Below are 19364 nucleotides of genomic sequence, written 5' to 3'. Positions count from 1 at the left end.
TTGTCAAAATGTTATTACTATAGAAAATGTTGTTAAAATTTGTTTCTATAGAAAATTTTGTAAAAATTTTATTTCTATAGAAAATTTTGTCAAAATTTTATTTCTATAGAAAATTTTGTCAAAATTTTATTTCTTTAGAAAACTTTGTCAAAATTTTATTTCTATAGAAAATTTTGTCCAAATTTTATTTCTATAGAAAATTTTGTCAAAATTTTATTTCTATAGAAAATTTTGTCAAAATTTTATTTCTATAGAAAATTTTGTCAAAATTTTATTTCTATAGAAAATTTTGTCAAAATTTGTCAATTTTTTTTTTCTATAGAAAATTTTGTGAAAAATTTACATTCTTATAGAAAATTTTATTTCTATAGAAAATTTTGTCAAAATTTTATTTCTTTTTTATAAAAAATGCAAAATCTACCATATGATCAGGAGTTCTACCAAACAGTAAAAAATCTACAATCAAGCAATAAACAAATCTTTTGCTATTCGGAACAAATAAATCCCAGAAATCGACAATGGGGACCCTAGTTGAAAACGAAGGACCATCCCAAATAGGATGTTGAGTTCATTTTGTTTGAAATATTGGGGTATATTTTCATAATGTAAATGGGCCCCAAAAATAAGAAAAAAAGTTACACATAAAATTAAAAACATTTGTATTGTTTTCCATAAAATTTTTCCTACACTTCTTTTTAGGTTTTGAGGTTAATTTTTTGGGTCCAAATTTATAACGCCTGGTTTTGTATTCAAAATACAAAAAAAAATTTTAATTTTTAATTTTAATTCTGAAACCATTGGCATTCTTCATGTCATAGCCATTTTGTAATTAGATTCAACTTAAATATACAAAATTACGAATATTTTCAGTGTAGCGGTGTAGAAGGAACACTATTGATCTTATTTTATTGCGAGTGTAACCTCTAGTTATAAGTTTGCTATCCAAAAGAAATTCATAGCTACTATGGTTAAAGAACTTCATGACACAAAATTAAATCGATAACACCGGGCCAAAACAAAAATGACCACATATATCTTATGGATAGCTGTAATTTCACTAAAGGTGTATACCGGGACTATGTGAGAAAAACTTAAAAAACTTTATAAAATCTTCCAAAGAAATAAAATTAAAAAAATATATATTTTATTCCATTATATACCATACCTCACCCTTGTAAAGACACCAAATTTACGAGAGACATTATCAATCAACATGACTTACAAATTAAATTTTATTTAAAATGAAAATCATTAAACCAAAACGTCATGTCCATCTATCCTTTATAATTGTGCCATGGAAAATTTGTTATCTTCAATTTAAAATAAACCGAAAAAAAAAATCTTATGAATCACAATACTACACTAAATTCATTAACACAAAAAAACAATCACTAACTACTCTGTTGATTATGATAATATATTAAAAAAACTATCGCATCCATTACTTGAAATAATCGAAAGTTTTAATGTTTAAGATCGATTCATATGTACGAAAAGAACACAAAACAAATGCGAGTGAAAAAATTGATATGTCTTAAAAATAAAATAACGAATATTGTTTTATACCTAAACACACACAAACAAAATTTATACAAAAGAACACTCATAAAAATGATAATGAAAACGGACGAAACGGCAAAAACAAAATCAGAACAGAAATTTGAAAGTAAATAATAAAATAAAATAAGCATAAATAAAATGCAAAAATAATCGCAAATATTTAAAAAATTTCTAAACATAAAGAATCGGGGATAAGGTGAGTACACTAATGGTGTTTTCTTTTCTGAAAAAAGTGCTTTGCCTTCATTTTGTCTGTACATAATGCGCATTTTTAAAATGTTACCAACAACCTAAAAAAATGCTATCATTTCAGCGGGCAGAAAAGAATTCAAAGAAGGAAACAGGGCAATCTCAGCACTCTCATTTGTTGGCAGTGCTGAAAATGCCCGTAATTTACCTCTATGCGTGGCGCTATTTTCACAACAGAATTCGAAGCATTTTCGCACTTTTGCCTGTTTTTTTTTTAGAAAATAACCTAAAAAGTACATTTTCCGGACAAAATGCAAAAAAGTGCGCATTTTTTACAAGAAAAGAAAAAGCCATAAGTAAACAGCGGAGAAAGGGATAACCAGAAGAAGAAGATAGCTATTTCGGATCTTCACATTTCAAATATTAGAAAGCGTTCCTAATTAACAGTTTGGCATGACTTTAGAGAATAATTTCATATAAATTTCAAATGTGTCAGAGATTACTAAAAAACGTGAGCAGTAGATATCGACCATATAAAATTGTCACTCATAACAAACATGTCGAAATTTTATGTACACGATATTTACCGCTGGTGTGAGTTGATTTTTTTTGATATTTGTACCAATCGTGAATATGCTTGAAATCTGTGTACATTCTATACGCTTCTTATTTTAGTTGCAAATTGTAACGGTTTTCAAAAGAATTATTGGCTACACTGTCACCTAAGGCCTTGATGAGAGAAGGCGCTGCTTCCAGCGACATCTGGCGTCTCAAGTTTACAACGACACAGCATTAGGTTTGTTCACGTACTTTTCCAGTAAAAACTAGCAAGAGAATTATCCTCGTACTGTAATCATAAGAATTATATATTCTTGTTGTGCGAGATTTAATAATAAAAATACAAATAAGAGTGCACTTTACTCTCTTTGCTTAAAATTGCTGGAAAGTATGCGAACGGCATCCAGTAACAATCTGCATATTTAAAGTTTAAGATTCTAAAATATTAAAAACAGAAAACGAATCCCGTTTTTTTTCTAAATTTCCAATTGTAGTTGCAGAACATATACATTGTACTGGTGCTTTGTTTATTATCAACAACCAGCCGGCAACGTAAGCTATGGTTTGTAAGATTTTACTGGGGGAAAAATGTCTATCAAAAATTTGCAATTTCTCTATCTAATATGTGTCAAATGTAGTCTCTCTCCGGCTCTCTTTTGCAGGCCTTTTGGTGTAAATGAACGACTTTCAGTAAAAATTTGTGATAATTAACAAAATTTATCGGTTTCTCGAACGGTGCTATTTGTCTTATTCTGAACCATGGCTGAATAAGGAGGTTGAATCACGATAACAAAAACAACAAATTTCAATATGTTGGTTACAATTTTAAGAAGTCAAAATCAGCTGATAAAAGAATCGTATGGCATTGGTAAAAGTGGCAATTATTTATTCTTTCAATTGTCCTGAAAAAATAATTAAAATCCAGAGAAAAATAAAGGTTCAAATTTAATTGCGTCACCTATCACAATCACTCGTGAAGTGGATAATTCATCCGAGGAACGCCGATATGAGACAAATAAGACTATAATACCCACCAAAGTTAAGAATGGAAGTCAGTCAAATGGATCTTCGCCATCTATTAACAAAAACAGTTTATGATGCAGTTTAAAAACTGATGTGCGTGGTATTTTGGGTCTGGAATATGTTATCAAAATACTCAAGTCATCTTTGAACAATTCTCCAGCTATGAATGCGCGAGTTTGTTTGAGATGCATTTGCTATGCAGTGTCATTTCGAGAGCTGCAATCACCATAAACATATGATTTTGACATCTTAAAATGTTGTCGAAATAAAAAAATTGTAATCATATGGGCCCATGATTTACCTTCTTGTTCAGCCATGGTTCTGAACATATTTTGGCCAATTTTAAGGCAGAGTTGCCAAGTCAATTATAAAGTGCTGCCAAGTTCAATCGAAAATAACAGAACAATAAAATCAAATAAATCTCAAATGATCGTATGTATTGAAGATAGTCAATACTAATGCTATTAAATTATTATTAATTTTTTTAACATTTATGTTTTTCTTGCAAAATGAGATTTATATGGCAACAAATAACAATCCTAGTTTTGGTAAAATCATATTCATTGAATGGAAAGTTTTTTTCATAATTGCCATATGTTTTTAATTAGAGAATATGTTCGCTTTTCGAGTTGAAAACAAATGTATTCCTTTTTAAATCTGGACGAAATCTGAGCAAAAAGAAATAACGCATCAATTGACTTAAATGATCGGCTTTGAATCGAAATATTTCGATAAAGTAACCCCAAAAATTTCGTCATAAACCGAACATGGTAACGGCCTTAGATTAGGTTAGTTATAATGGCAGCCCGATATTTCATGCTCGTTTAGACTATTCCGTCCATTGTGATACCACAGAGGCGAACTTCATTCTTACTACTGAGTGCTGCCCCATTCTATGTTCAGCTCAATGAAAAGGGACCTCCTTTTCCTAGCCGAATCCGAACTGCGTTCCACATTGCGGTGAAATCATTTAGACAAGCTTTGAAACACTCAGAAATGTGACCAGCTGAAAACATGTTTGGTTTGTGATCGAAACTGGGATTGTACATATGACCCTTTGCATAGGAAAAATTGACAAAATTTTCTACAGAAATAAAATTTTGACAAAATTTTCGATAGAAATAAAATTTTTACAAAATTTTCTATAAAAAAAAATTGTCTATAGAAATTTTTTTTCACAAAATTTTCTATGAAATAAAATTTTACAAAATTTTCTATAGAAACAAAATGTTGATAAAATTTTCTATAGAAATAAAATGTTGACAACATTTTCCATAGAAAAAACTTGTCACAAAATTTTCTATAGAAATAAAATTTTGACAAAATTTTCTATAGCAATAAAATTTTGATAAAATTTTCTAAAAAAATAAAATGTTGACAAAATTTTTTATAGAAATAAAATTTTGACAAAATTTTCTATAGAAATAAAATGTTGATAAAATTTTCTATAGAAATAAAACTAACATATTACAAAATTTTCTATAGAAATAAAATGTTGACAAAATTTTCTATAGAAATAAAATTTTGACAAAATTTCCAATAGAAATAAAATTTTTCGAAAATTTTCTATTGAAATAAAACTATGACAAAATTTTCTATAGAAATAAAATTTTGACAAATTTTTCTACAGAAATTAAATTTTTACAAAATTTTCTATAGAAAATGTTTTTTAACAAAATTTTCTATAGAAATAAAATTTTGACAAAATTTTCTATGAAATAAAATTTTGACAGAATTTTCTATAGAAACAAAATGTTGATAAAATTTTCTATAGAAATAAAATGTTGATAACATTTTCCATAGAAAAAAATTGTCACAAAGTTTTCTATAGAAATAAAATTTTGACAAAATTTTCTATAGCCATAAAATTTTGACAAAATTTTCTAAAAAAATAAAATGTTGACAAAATTTTTTATAGAAATAAAACTAACATGTTACAAAATTTTCTATAGAAATAAAATGTTGACAAAATTTTCTATAGAAAGAAAATTTTGACAAAATTTCCAATAGCAATAAAATTTTTCGAAAATTTTCTGTAGAAATAAAACTATGAGAAAATTTCCTATAGAAATAAAATTTTGACAAATTTTTCTATAGAAATAAAATTTTGCCAAATTTTCTGTAGAAATAAAATTTTGACAAAATTTTCTATAGAAATAAAATTTTGACAAAATTTTCTATAGAAATAAAATTTTGAAAAAAAATTTGCAATAGCAATAACAATTTTCGAAAATTTTCTATAGAAATAAAACTATGACAAAATTTTCTATAGAAATAAAATTTTGACAAAATTTTCTATAGAAATAAAATTGTGACAAAATTTTCGATAGAAGTAACGTTTTGAAAAAACTTTCTACAGTAAAAAATTTACAACATTTGCTATAGAAATAAAATTTTGACACAATTTTCTATAGAAATAAAATTGTGACAAAATTTTCCGTAGAAATACAATTTTGACAAAATTTTCTATAGGAATAAAATTGCGACAAAACTTTCTATAGAAATATTTTTTTTCAAAATTGTCTATAGAAATAGAATTTTGACAAAATTTCCCATAGAAAAAACATTTTCGTAAACAAAATTAGACCGATTTCTCAAAAAATCCCCACAAAAATCCCCAAATTTATGGAATTATCAAATCTCCAAATCCCCAAAGTCAAAAATTTCGTCCCCATTCACGCAAAAATATCCCCAATTTGGGGAAAAATCCCCAATACTGGCAACACTGTTGACAAGTATTAAAAATTGAATTTGGCATCACTTTACTAATACTTTGAAAGGCGATGTGAGCGCCATCTTTTATACATATATGAAGTTAGGATTTAAATGTCATTTATTGATGCTAGTGCAGCCAACTCACTTTCTCTAAATACCGTTAATATTTTAAACTAAACTAACGTTAATTGATAAATGGTTTGTAGTCGAATGTGAAACAAGGCCACTGAATGCTAGATTTTTTTTATTTATGTACCCACAGTGGAAAGTTCTCTATCCATTCGAAATGCATTGCTATTTCTGCAGAGGTTTTAGGTATGGTATGGATTAAAATTTGATCACAGAGTTTTCGATGAATAAAAATATTCTTTGTTTTATAGTATCTACTCAAGGTTTTCCTCTGACATTCTGATTTTATTTACCCTTTGGCGAATAATACTATTAAAAATTTATTTTTTTTTTTAATTGTTTTTATTAATTTTTGCAATACAGTGCTCTATTTTTTTAATTAAAATTTATTTGTGAATTGCATATAATGAATGAAAAAATGGTGTTAAAACAAACATTTTGTTTTAATAATAATTTTTTGTTGCTATTTAGACTAAATATATATCATTCTTATTTAATGTCCATTAAATGAATTGCCTTCTTCGATTTATAAGATTTATTTTAACTAAATTACGATTGTATGTAAATGCTAGATTAGTAGTAGTGTAACACTTTCTTTATTAAAAAAAACACGAGATGAAAACATTAACAAAAAAAGGTTAAATTTATGGATATTTTTCTTGTATATAAATTGTTTTAAAGTACTGAGTTGCTAAACAAATATATAAATTTATTTGACATAAAACACAGACACACTTTCTGAGGTTTACAATTAGTTTCATTTAAGTTACGAGGAAAAAAAAACATCACATTTTGTTATTTCGAAAAAATCCAAGATAGAGGGATATTGGAAGTATATGACAAATAGATATTCTTGTATAGAACATCATAGTTTTATATAAAATTTATAATAAGGTCTAAAAAAATCTATTCTAAATCGATAAATTAGCATATATAAAATAATTACAATAGGTTTCCGTTAACAATTTAAAGATAAATTGTACAATAGAATCGATGATAACAATGGCTTTAGATCTTCACTTATTGGTACAAATAACAATCGATAGATGGCGTGGTATTCATTCATCAAGTGGAAGATGTTTGACACAAGGTCTATTCGCGTAATTTTTTCCGAAAAAAAATCTTGCAAAGTTAATAACAATTTCATGCATTTTTCTGCTTCTTGGTAATAAATAAAAGATTTCAATTACAATTTGTGTTAGTTTTCACAAAATTTTAAGTACGCGAATAGAGGCATAGGAATTCCCGTTGCGATTTCCCATATTATCCATATTACCGATTTATTGTCCAATTATTCTCCAAACTGTAAACGCTTCATATTCATAGGGAGTGTCCACATCGAAACCATGGTTTTATTTTGCTATTAAAACGACCAAAGTCCATTCGATGAATTCCATTTTTTTTCGTATTCCTTGGCTTACCATATCCCATTTTTCAATTTACTGAAATTGATAGCCACCCATAAAACTACTGGCTGTTGTATTGAGCAAACCCAAACGTTGTTTCTGTTTACGTTGTTCGGTCATGTGATCTTTGAGTTCATGCAATTGCTGTGATAAATTTGTGATTAATCGTTGCGTTTCCATCAATTGTGTCTGCATGCTACGCAATTCAATTTGTTCGCCATCAGCATCAACCGCAGCTAGCGATATCGCTCTCAAACGTGGGAACCAATCCAATATCCCAGCCTTAACCATGGCATATACATAACTTTCGGGTCCTGTAAATTCTGTGGGATCTTTGACTTTAACCAATACTATGAAGTATAAATAATGCCACATATTATGTTCTGACTTGATGTGTTCCTCAAAACTGACTGTTTTATTATCGAAGGCCGAACGATTGAGGCCACATATGAAACATGTGTTCTTGAGAATTAGCTCCTTTTGTTGTTTCTCGCTTCTCAAATCGGCAAAGGTATCGATGATAACACCGAAAATCAAATTGAGAACAATAATGATTACAATGAAGAAGAAGAGAAGATCATAAATGACACGTGCGGCGAAGAGACTTTCCTGAAATAATACAAAGAAAATGGTCATTGAGAGAAGAGATTTAAAATTTTGAGTAAATCCAAGAAAGTTGAACGGACAAGGTAGTCCTTATTATAGCAGAGTCCAAACAAAGTTCCATTCGGACATAGAAAATTAATACATAGATGGCACGTCCGTTACAAACGTATTGGGTGCGCAAATTAAAAATGCGGCAGGTTTTGCAAAACTGCACCACATTGGTATCACAATGGACTGAATAGTCTAAGTGAGCTTGAAATATATTACAGCTAACCTTCAAATATTTGAGAATTTCCACAAAGAAAAAATGTAACACACTGACCTAGGGAAGTATTGTCCATCGAGAGCCCCAACTATTTTCCCTTCTTTTCCCCTTTTGGCAACATACGGACACCGCGATAAAAAGAAAACGACTGGTCGTTTGACACAATCCACGAATCAACCCAATTCTTGGCTTTCTCATAAAAACGAAAATGCTGATCAACAAGCCATGTTTCATCGATCAGAACAAGTTATAATCAGACCAATGTCTGGGCTATACGGCGGGTTGGGTTGGACATCCAATTTGAGCGCTTCTCAGACGCATGCCCGCCTTCCATACAAAGGTTCGTTGGTTCATCCCAGTTATGAGCGGACGCTATATTTCAGCTGCCTTTTTAAGACACATTCTACAGCCTTTTCTGCCTATGCTACTATAATTTGTGATAAGCTCCGCGGTAGTACGGTTCCCACTCAAACCACCAAAATTTGGAGAACATTTTATCAAAGAACTACCAAACAAAAACTCTTATTTTTCCAAAATTTTATTTTTATAGAAAATTTTGTCAAAATTTTATTTCTATAGAAAATTTTGCCAAAATTTTATTTCTATAGAAAATTTTATCAAAATTTTATTTCAATGGAAAAATTTGTCAAAATTGTATTTCTATAGAAAATGTTGTCAAAATTTTATTTCTATCGAAATTTTCTATGAAAATTTTATTTCTATATAAAGTTTTGTCAAAATTTTATTTCTATAGAAAAATTTGTCAAAATTATATTTCTGTAGAAAATTTTGTCAAAATTTTATTTCTATCGAAATTTTTGTGGGGTAAGATTTCCCATTTGAGTGTATCTCAGACGCATCGGGGAACCACTGAAATATCGCCTCTCACATATGCTGGTGATATTTCTAAGTGTTTCAAAACTACTTTATGTAGTGTCATCGCAATGTGAAACGCCGTTCGGACCGAATATAAAGAGGAGTCGCATTGAGATAAACATGGAATCGGACAGCACGCAGTGACCAAATTAAAGAAGTAAATCAAAACTTTCCTCAAACGTTGTTTTCAGGGCACGAAATAATTTCGACTATAAATTTCCCTAAGATTCTCGGGGTCACATTCGACAGCCTTTTTAAGTCGTCTGTCTATGCCACTACAATTCGTGATAAGCTCCGCGTTAGAAACAAGGTTGGCACGTGCTCGAGAACCCTATTAAGCCATAATTAATCTACCAAAATTTGGAGAAAATTTTACCAAAGAACTACAAAAAAATAAAACTCATCCTTTGTCAAAATGTTATTTCTATAGAAAAATTTGTAAAAATTTTATTTCTATCGATAATTTTGTCAAAATTGTATTTCTATCGAAAATTTTGTCAAATTTTTATTTCTATTGAAAGTTTTGTCAAAATTTTATTTGTATAGGGAATTTTGTCAAAATTTTATTTCTATTGAAAATTTTGTCAAGATTTTATTTCTATAGAAGATTTTGTCAAATCTTTATTTATATAGAGAATTTTGTCAAAATTTTATTTCTATAGAAAATTTTCTCTAAATTTTGTCAAAATTGTATTTCTATCGAAAATTTTGTCAAAATTTTATTTCTATAGAGAATTTTTGTCAAAATTTTATTTCTATAGAAACTTTTGTCAAAATTTATTTCTATAGAAAATTTTTTCAAAATTTTATTTATATCGAAATTTTTGTCAAAATTTTATTTATATCGAAATTTTTGTCAAAATTTTATTTCTATAGAAAATTTTGTCAAAATTTATTTCTATAGAAAATTTTGTCAAAATTTTATTTCTATAGAAAATTTTGTCAAAATTTTATTTTATAGAAAATTTTGTCAAAATTTTCTTTCAATGGAAATTTTTATCAAAATTTTTTTTCTATAGAAAATTTTCTCAAAATTTTATTTCTATAAAAAATTGTATCAAAATTTTATTTCTATAGAAAATTTTGTCAACATTTTATTTCTACAGAAAATTTTGTCAAAATCTACAGAAAATTTGGCAAAATTTTATTTCTATAGAAAAGTTTCGAAAATTTTTATTGCTGTAGGAAATTTTGTCAACATTTTATTTCTATAGAAAATTTTGTAAAAATTTTATTTCTATCGATAATTTTGTCAAAATTGTATTTCTATCGAAAATTTTGTCAAAATTTTATTTCTATATAGAATTTTGTCAAAATTTTATTTCTATAGAAAATTTTGTAAAAATTTTATTTCTATCGATAATTTTGTCAAAATTGTATTTCTATCGAAAATTTTGTCAACATTTTATTTCTATCAGAAAATTTTGTCAAAATTTTATTTCTACAGAAAATTTGGCAAAATTTTATTTCTATAGAAAATTTTGTCAAAATTTTTATTCCTATAGAAAAGTTTCTCAACATTTTATTTCTATAGAAAATTTTATTTCAATAAAAAATTTTGTCAAAATTTTAGATTTTATAGAAATATTTTCAAAATTTTATTTCTATAGAAAATTTTCTCATAATATAATTTCTACAGAAAATTTTGTTAAATTTTCATTTCTATAGAAAATTTTCTCAAAATTTTATTCCTATAGAAAATTTTCCCAAAATTTAATTTCTACAGAAAATTTTCTCAACATTTTATTTCTAAAGAAAATTTTGTCAAAATTTTATTTGTATGGAAAATTTTTTCAAAGTTTTATTTCTAAAGAAAATTTTGTCAAAATTTTATTTGTATGGACAATTTTTTCAAAGTTTTATTTCTATAGATAATTTTGTCTAAATTTTATTTCTATAGGAAATTTTGTCAACATTTTATTTCTATAGAAAATTTTGTAAAAATTTTATTTCTATAGAAAATTTTGTCAACATTTTATTTCTATAGAAAATTTTGTCAAATTTTTTTTGCTATAGAAAATGTTGTCAAAATTTTATGTCTATAGAAATTTTTGTCAAAATTTAGTTTCTATAGAAAATTTTGTCAAATTTTGGTTTCTATGGAAAATTTTGTCAAAGTTTTAGTTTTGTGAAGTACCTCTTAATTAGAGAGGAGTATTTGGCAAAATCTACCAAAACATCAAGAATTCTACCCAACAGTAAAAAATCTACCATTTTTGGTAGAATTCTACCAACTGTGACAACCGTGTCCTCAAGTCGCTTGCTGGCAGCACTTCTCGGTGCAGACAAAGAATTGACAGGTCAGTGGTAAGCTATTAAGCGCTAGTATGGACACCTCAAACCAGCGAAACGCAGTGGAATAACATACAGCCCTATCAGAACGCTGCCCTTAGAACTGCGGAAGGATATCTCCGTAGTACTACCCTGGATCACCTGTATGCGGAGACGAAGATAATCCCTATGCGTAGACACAATAACATCTCCTCCTGCGAGTATTTAGTGGGTTACTATCACAGCAGGCATTCAAATCACCATCTTGTGGATAGCCTACAACCCACCCAGGAATGTAAGGGTTGATCTTCACCTTCTAGAGCGCGAGACCCAGCGTTACAAAAGGGAGCCTATAGATCAGGCAGCATCCAAGACAGGTCTAAAGTGGATTCATGAGGATACTGTAGCTGAATCGGTGAGAGGTTAAAAGGTTAATACTGTCTCGGAGCTCGACCACCCATCATAGCACCGGGGTAAAGAAACAGCGACATCAATTCCTACCTATAAGTGATTGAGAGCAGCGTAGCTGGCATGTGTCCCATCTGTAACCAAGGACCACATGATACTCGTCACCTTTTTGCTTATCCAGCTAAACCTACCCGACTCACCACCAGATAACTCTGAACTCATCCCATCGTTGTCGAAAAATACGTAGAGTATAGGATTGAGTGACCATTAAAGCCAGGTAGGAAAGAAATACTCCGATAGGAAAAATAGGAGATTGTTCATTAAAGTTTGACACCCATATACAAAAAAGTTAAAGAAAACTTCAATCTTACTTTTACCATATGCATTTCTTCGATAAAATGTCAATAAATTGTTTTGCATATGGGCATGAATGTTATTGGTGTACATGAAAAGAATTTTAACAAACCCCCAAGATAAAAAACATGACTTTGAAAAAAAAAAGACAAGTCTTACCTTACTCGATGGTGGTCTTAAAATATCGCCAATACCACCACCATTTCTTAAGCCTTGATTAAGGGTGGTCACAATACACATAACCAAGGAATCACAGGAACGTTCTTTAACTTCACCACCACCACCAGAGGTTACCAAAGAGTCAGGTGCAGAACAAGAGCCTTCCGGATTCACCGATAATGTAGCCGATTCGATGCCTAATTATATCGGAGAAAAAGAGAAATTTAAATCCAATTGAGGTAAAATGAAAAGTTGATATAATAAAATCTTACCATTCTCCACATTTTCTACATCGACTTCTAATAAAAAGTCATCTCTAAAGAACATATATCCTATGATTGAGAATAAATAGACGAGGATTAAAGCCAAAACCGCAGTCAAAACAATCGAACGTCCATTACGTGTCACCGAGCGTATAACATTGACCAGAGTCTCTTCGCGATAAACCACATCAAAGAGCTTAAATAAATACAAAAAATAGATTCTTGCTCATTATTAAAGAAACGAAAAGAAAATTTTCAAATTACTTACCAATAATGAGTAAAAGAATGGATGGAATATTAAACCACAAAAACAAAAGAATATATAGATACAATGGTATAACAATTGAAAATCTGTTATAATTTTCAGAAAATGTTTTTCCAATGTACCCTTATTGCCCATTATGCTTATGATGTGGACACTCTTTAGGGTTACCTATATTTTGAAAGAATAACATGTTTTTACAAAAAAATAATTCTTTTGGATGCTCGGTTAGTTTGATGCACTTACCGTTACTACACCCAGTAAACATAGTGTTGACTCTGGTCCCAATAAAAATATCGACCTTAATATTATCGATCCTATTAAGGTTCGTATTCCAGACTCTCGTGGCAATGTCACCACTATCACCAATGAGAATATCATTATGGCCCAAAATAATAGGGAAATATGTGAACTTAGTTCTAAAAAAAAAAAACAACAAATTGACATAGTTTTAAATAACTACCGATAACACAGTATCATTAGTATACACATGCCAATTATAATAAATCGGTAACAACATAATATCGGAATTTTCGATGGAACTACCCTGCTTGTTGTTTTATATGGAGACAAGTCTTTTATGATCGATAACGTAGTTGAAGTATGTAATGTGCCGTCCAGACTAGAAGTTATTCCGGACGGAATGTCTGTGTTTGAAAAGAATCTTACAGTGCGACCAATTTATATGCAGACAAGTCCTTTATGAATCGATAATGCAGTTAAAGTATGCAATGCCCCGTCCAGACTATAAGTTATTTCGGACGGAATATCTGTGTTTGAAAAGAATTTTACAGTGTGGTCAATTTATACGCAGACGTCTTTTATGGCCGATAACACAGTTTCAGTATGTAATGCGCCGCCCAGACTATGAGTTATTCCAATTTGGCCAATTTATAGGCAGGCAAGTCTTTTATGATCAATAACGCTGTTTAAGTATGTAATGCGCCGTCCAGACTATAAGTAATTCCGGTCGGAATGTCTGTGTTTGAAAAGAATCTTACAGTGTGGCCAATTTATATCCAGACAAGTCTTTTATGATCGATAACGAGGTTTAAGTATGTAATGTGCAGTCCAGACTATAAGTTCTTCCGGGAGGAATGTCTGTATTTAAAAATAATCTTAAAATTTGGTCAATTTATATGCAGGCAAGTCTTTTATGATCGATAACGCAGTTTAAGTGTAATGCGCCGTCGAGACTATAAGTTATTCCGTATGGAATATCTGTGTTTGAAAAGAATCTTACAGTGTGGCCAATTTATATACAGACAGTCTTTTATTGTCGATAACGCAGTTTAATTATGTAACGCGCCGTCCAGACTTTAAGTTATTACGGACGGAATATCTGTGTTTGAAAAAAATCCTACAAGGTGGTCAATCGATACGATTGGCCACACTGTAAATAATCGCATAATGCGTTATCGATCCCATGAACAAGCAGCAATATCGAGCATAACTTATAGTCTAGCCAACATCTGGGATATGTTCGACAAGAGCACTGTCGTCCGAAATAACTTATAGTCTGGTCGGCGCGTTAGAGACGAGCAAGTTGATTTTAGAGGTGGGCACGGACACACGCTCACGAAAACAAAATTTGTACTCTCGCACGAAAATGTTGTGACTCACGAAAAATGTGACTCACGAATAATTTTATGAGCATGATTAAAATTGAGACCGTTATTAAACTCGTAGCATATCAGGTATCAGTAAAATTGTAAATGAATCCAACTCGTAAGCGTTTTATGTCCGTGGGCGGGATTATTTTCGTGAGCGTATTTTTCCGAAATTCGTTATTCATCGACACTCACGAAGAAATTATTTTCAAGACTCACGTTCACGCACGACACTCACGTCGTTGCCATCAGCGTGATCAACTCTATAACGGCTTATAAATATAATAAACCACACATAAATAAAAACTTTTGAATTTACTTCACCGATCAAAATTGCAACTTACCAGGCACAGTGTTGTCAAAGGGATAGAAAAATGCAACAATTATATTTATAACAACAACGCAATTGAATAAAATATTACTCCAGAGTGACATATAACTGCTAACCCAAAACAGAAAGGGTTGACCTAATGAAAAGAAGTGCGAAATTAATTATCGTTATTATGTCATATTATGTTAGTACAATACCTCGTAATTTCTTTTGCCATTTCATTTCGTTAAACATTTCTTCAGCCTTGTCAAAGAAATCCACTACCTTCGATCCTTGGTCATCACGTTCAGCTGTATGGAAGATTTTCATCTTAGTATCCGTTGTCAAATATTCACAAATTTCGGGTATGGGAAAAACAATTTGCTCCAAGGTTCGATCATTACGGACAATCTAAGAAAAAAAAAAAAAAAAACAGTAGCAAATGGGAATTATTATCCAGAGATTTGCTTAATTAAATATTTAAATTTGCCAATAATAATCCTTAGAATCCTTAAATTAAAAACTTTGTATGACTGGGGTCTGGAATTATACTTGGACCCTTTATATATGTAATGCAGGCTCCTAACTATGAAACTTCTGCGATTCTTTAAAATGCTTGTCAAACTATTTTAATTCCTATTAATATTACAAATATATATTCCAGTAACTTTCCAAAATTTTCGATTCGGTTTTTGTAAACTTTCAAACGATTATTGATCATATTAATTGGTGGAAAATCATTATGTTAAAAAAGAAGAACTGGATATAACTGGAATCTTTTTTAAGTGACTTTCAAACTTTTGAGGCTCTTAAACTATTTTTAATTTGTTTTCCAAATCTTTTTGGAAACATTTTCAATCACATATGAATTTTCGATTACCTTAAAACTACTCAATATTAAAAAACAAACATGTAAAGCCCAAAAATGAAGACGACTTGTTTTTTCTTTAAAGGCTAAAATATGTGAAGGATGTCGATAACGACGTGTATAAAATCTATTCTAATTTGCACTGCATGTTTCTCCGTCGGACAAAAAAAATCCCTCAGTGCTTTTCAATCTATTTTTAATGACTAAAAAATCTTTCAAACTATACTAATTGATTTAGGATGATCTTTTAATATTAAAGGTTCGAGTTTAGCAGCTAAAATCCAAAATAAGATAAATCGAAAAGTCACCTTTTTGATTTTCATTATATCCATTCACAGGATTTGCTTATTTTTGGTAATTATATTTCTTGATTTCATTTAAATTCGGTAACTTTTTTCCTATGAAATTTGTACTATCGATAGAAACAGGAGTGATTTATTTGGCCAGAGTGTATCCTATGTTTCTCAAACTTTTCACAAAGAAGCATCAGAGCTTCTTAAACTGTATTAAATGTCTTTTTTTACTTTTTTTAAGATTATCTATTATTAAATTTTTTTAATTGTTAAATAAAAAAAACCTTTTCGAATAAACTGAAGATTTGTTTATGTTAAAGGTAAAGGTGGTGAAAGTTTCGAGAATCTTTGAAATGCTACTACATCACTTCCCAATCTCTACCAAATCCCAGTGCTTTTCAAACTATACGAGAAATTTCTCTACACTTTATCATACTCACTTCAATTTGGGCTGTGTGTGTAGCATAATACATCATTGCTTGGCTCATTTTCGCATCGTAGTTAGGTGAGGCAGGATCTTCCGAAGCCTTTAGTAAACTGGCCAATTCTTTGTTGTGTTGAGCAAGTTGATGACACAATATATAAATATTATGGCCCACCTCACGAGGACTCACCGAAACATCATCATCATCATGGTCAGCATCTACCGGCTCATCTTCGCCATCTTGATCATCGATCATTTCCTCTTGATGGTAGGCCTTACAGGCTACATCGACCAATTGCTTAGGATTCATATTGTATAGAATACGTTCAGCATTTTCACTATCACCACGTGATTCCATAATGGCTAATAAAAGTTTGGAAGCATTATTTTTCAATTCTAAAACCAAGTCCATGCGATTTTCTCCCAAGGGATTAATATTATTGAGTATGAGAGCGGTTATAATATCCAAGCCATTCGATTCATGTGTAGCTATGCAATTTTGATTTTCATGACAAGGTCCTTGACAATATTCCGTAAGAGTTTCGAGAGTTTGATTGATCAACGCAACATTATTTTCATTTATATAGAGACCCAGCAGACCTAGGCCACCAGTGGTGGAACCACAAATACAATCCAGAAACATAAGGGTTTCCGAAACCAAATTATAATTGGTCTTATTATTTTGATTCCTCAAGAGATTTTGAAGATCTGGATTGTGATTTTCGCATAGAAGTTGCATAAACCTGAGAATGGGTTGCATTACCAAAACCTTATTGGAGAGTTTATTGCGATCTTCCTTGTTGTCTTTGTGTTTCTCCAACTTCTCAGCCAATATATCATCGAATGGACTGTTCATGGTCAAGGAGTTGGAGTCCTCGCCAGCATGTAGATTACGGGCATTGCTAAAAGCTCTGGCAGTGGCTAGAGCAGCATTGTGCAATTCCTTGCGCAAATCATCGGTTATAACTACACCATTGGTTTTGACACCATGTTTGCGGGAAATTTTATCCAACTCCAAATGGCCATCCTGTTTACTTTCATGGGCTTTAGCTGCTATATCTGAAGTGTTGACTGTCACCGTAGATTTGATTTCCTGTTGGGAATCTTTCATTTTATCAAAGAATACCTTGAAAAAGGCCTGATTCAAATCTCCACTTAAGAATTTCGTATACATGCCCTTTTGTATAATGGGATTGCCCCCCTCCAGCAAAGCAATACCCAACTCTATGGCCTCCACAAAAATAGAGGGTGAATGAACCGATTTGATGACCAATTCAATGACCAAATCTGAAGCTCCCTCACGATCCAAATGATTTTGAACTTCATGTAATGTCTTTTCCGCTCTTTGAAGATACTTAGCTCCCGGCCCATGAGTTACTAAGGTCATATGCTTTTGACCATCGTGCCCTCCACCAGCACCAGCACCCGCTCCCGAGATATCGGGTTTCAGATCTACTGGAGTTCTTGAAGTATTCGAGGGTTTCAAATCGAAATAACGTTTCAGCAGAGTACTCCGCAAAGCATCACCCTTTTCGCCATAATTAACATCGATGGCCATCATTTCCCTTAGGGTCTTCAAAACCTTAACACACAATTTCTCCTCCTTTTCCTCGAGTAATTTCTCTGTATGCTTTATCAATTTCCTTATAAAACCACCCGACTCACACCTCTTACGAGCCTCTGTCCCCTGGGGAAACAACAATTCCGACCGATAGAGTATATCTACGAGCAGAGACAATTCAGCTTCCACCACTGGCTTCAATTGATCCTCCAGCAGTGAGACAATATCCTGCAAGCCTTCAATAATGGACCTGTCTAATCGCATTAAATTGGCCGAATGCTGTGTCTCATATTTTGGCTGTTTCGAGGCTAAAAGCCATTTTGTTGTCTGTCGCGTCAACAAAGCCGTCTTACTGGACATCGTCACCACTTGCTGTTCCAAATCAAGCGGTATGGCTATGCTGCGTGTCTTGGCCGACTCAGCCAAAGTACGTATACAATTTTCGACATTAAAGCGATCAGCCAGACTCAACCATTTGCATTGAGATAGGCGATAACAGACTTGCAGTAATTGCACGAAAATCATTTGTCTACTCTGGACAATAGTGCTCTGATCGGAAAAGGGGCTGCTAAAGAAGGTGGACAAAATGGTGCATACTCCATTCAAAACATAATTGATCAGGGCCTTGTCGGCATTGGACCCCGTATTGATCAAGAGGTTTATATCAGCCATAAAGCTTTTCTCGAATAAATTCCACATATGGCCCGAGGAATAGATCTCCTTCATCTCTACTTCTGTGTCAATGTAACAATGATTGAGGAAATCCACATAGGCTTCTTTCACTTCTGGTATACAGGCGGGATGGCATATAACCGCCACAATATCATCCAACGACAAAAGATTATTACACTTAATCTCTGTATAGAGATTTTTACCCATGGTACAACAGGCCAACAACTTCACCAACTCCACATGGTATTTCAAGGGACTATCATCATTGAGGGGTGTCTTTTGAGCCTGCATCATTGCCACGAATTGATTGAATGAGGTTTTATCATTGTAGAATACCAAAACTTCTTCGCCCGCATTGATCAGTTCCTGCATTACCATATCCTGGCATTTGCGTATAAATTGATTTTCAGCCTTTACAATAGTTTGCAAAAATTGCAAATACACCACATGGCGACCATGGATTTCGATGCAATGGACAAAATGTTGTACAACTTTATCGGTGACTTCATTGCACAAATTGAGATTGTCTTTGAATATGGAGCAAACAGTTTTGGCCTCTAGGATCTGGGGGGAAAAAAACAA

General features: G+C 31.3%; 1 protein-coding gene across 2 annotated transcripts in view; it reads right to left on the bottom strand.

The window, feature by feature from the left end:
- Window positions 1–6660: 6660 nt before the first annotated feature.
- Window positions 6661–19364, bottom strand: part of Itpr (Inositol 1,4,5,-trisphosphate receptor) — an 85343-nt gene continuing 72639 nt past the window's right edge. For both annotated transcript variants that reach the window (XM_075289443.1, XM_075289444.1), the window contains 8 exons: window positions 16566–19346; window positions 15183–15375; window positions 14999–15121; window positions 13291–13463; window positions 13051–13215; window positions 12792–12978; window positions 12520–12716; window positions 6661–8189 (listed from right to left, as the gene is read on the bottom strand). In XM_075289443.1, the coding sequence (XP_075145558.1) occupies window positions 7614–8189; window positions 12520–12716; window positions 12792–12978; window positions 13051–13215; window positions 13291–13463; window positions 14999–15121; window positions 15183–15375; window positions 16566–19346 (4395 nt within the window). In that variant the 3' untranslated portion in view covers window positions 6661–7613. The remainder of the gene's footprint in view (window positions 8190–12519; window positions 12717–12791; window positions 12979–13050; window positions 13216–13290; window positions 13464–14998; window positions 15122–15182; window positions 15376–16565; window positions 19347–19364) is intronic.

Source organism: Haematobia irritans, chromosome 1, assembly GCF_050003625.1.
Source record: "Haematobia irritans isolate KBUSLIRL chromosome 1, ASM5000362v1, whole genome shotgun sequence".
NCBI classification, from domain to species: domain Eukaryota; kingdom Metazoa; phylum Arthropoda; class Insecta; order Diptera; family Muscidae; genus Haematobia; species Haematobia irritans.
Note: the sequence above shows the minus strand (reverse complement) of the source record. Positions and strands in the feature narration are given on the sequence as shown.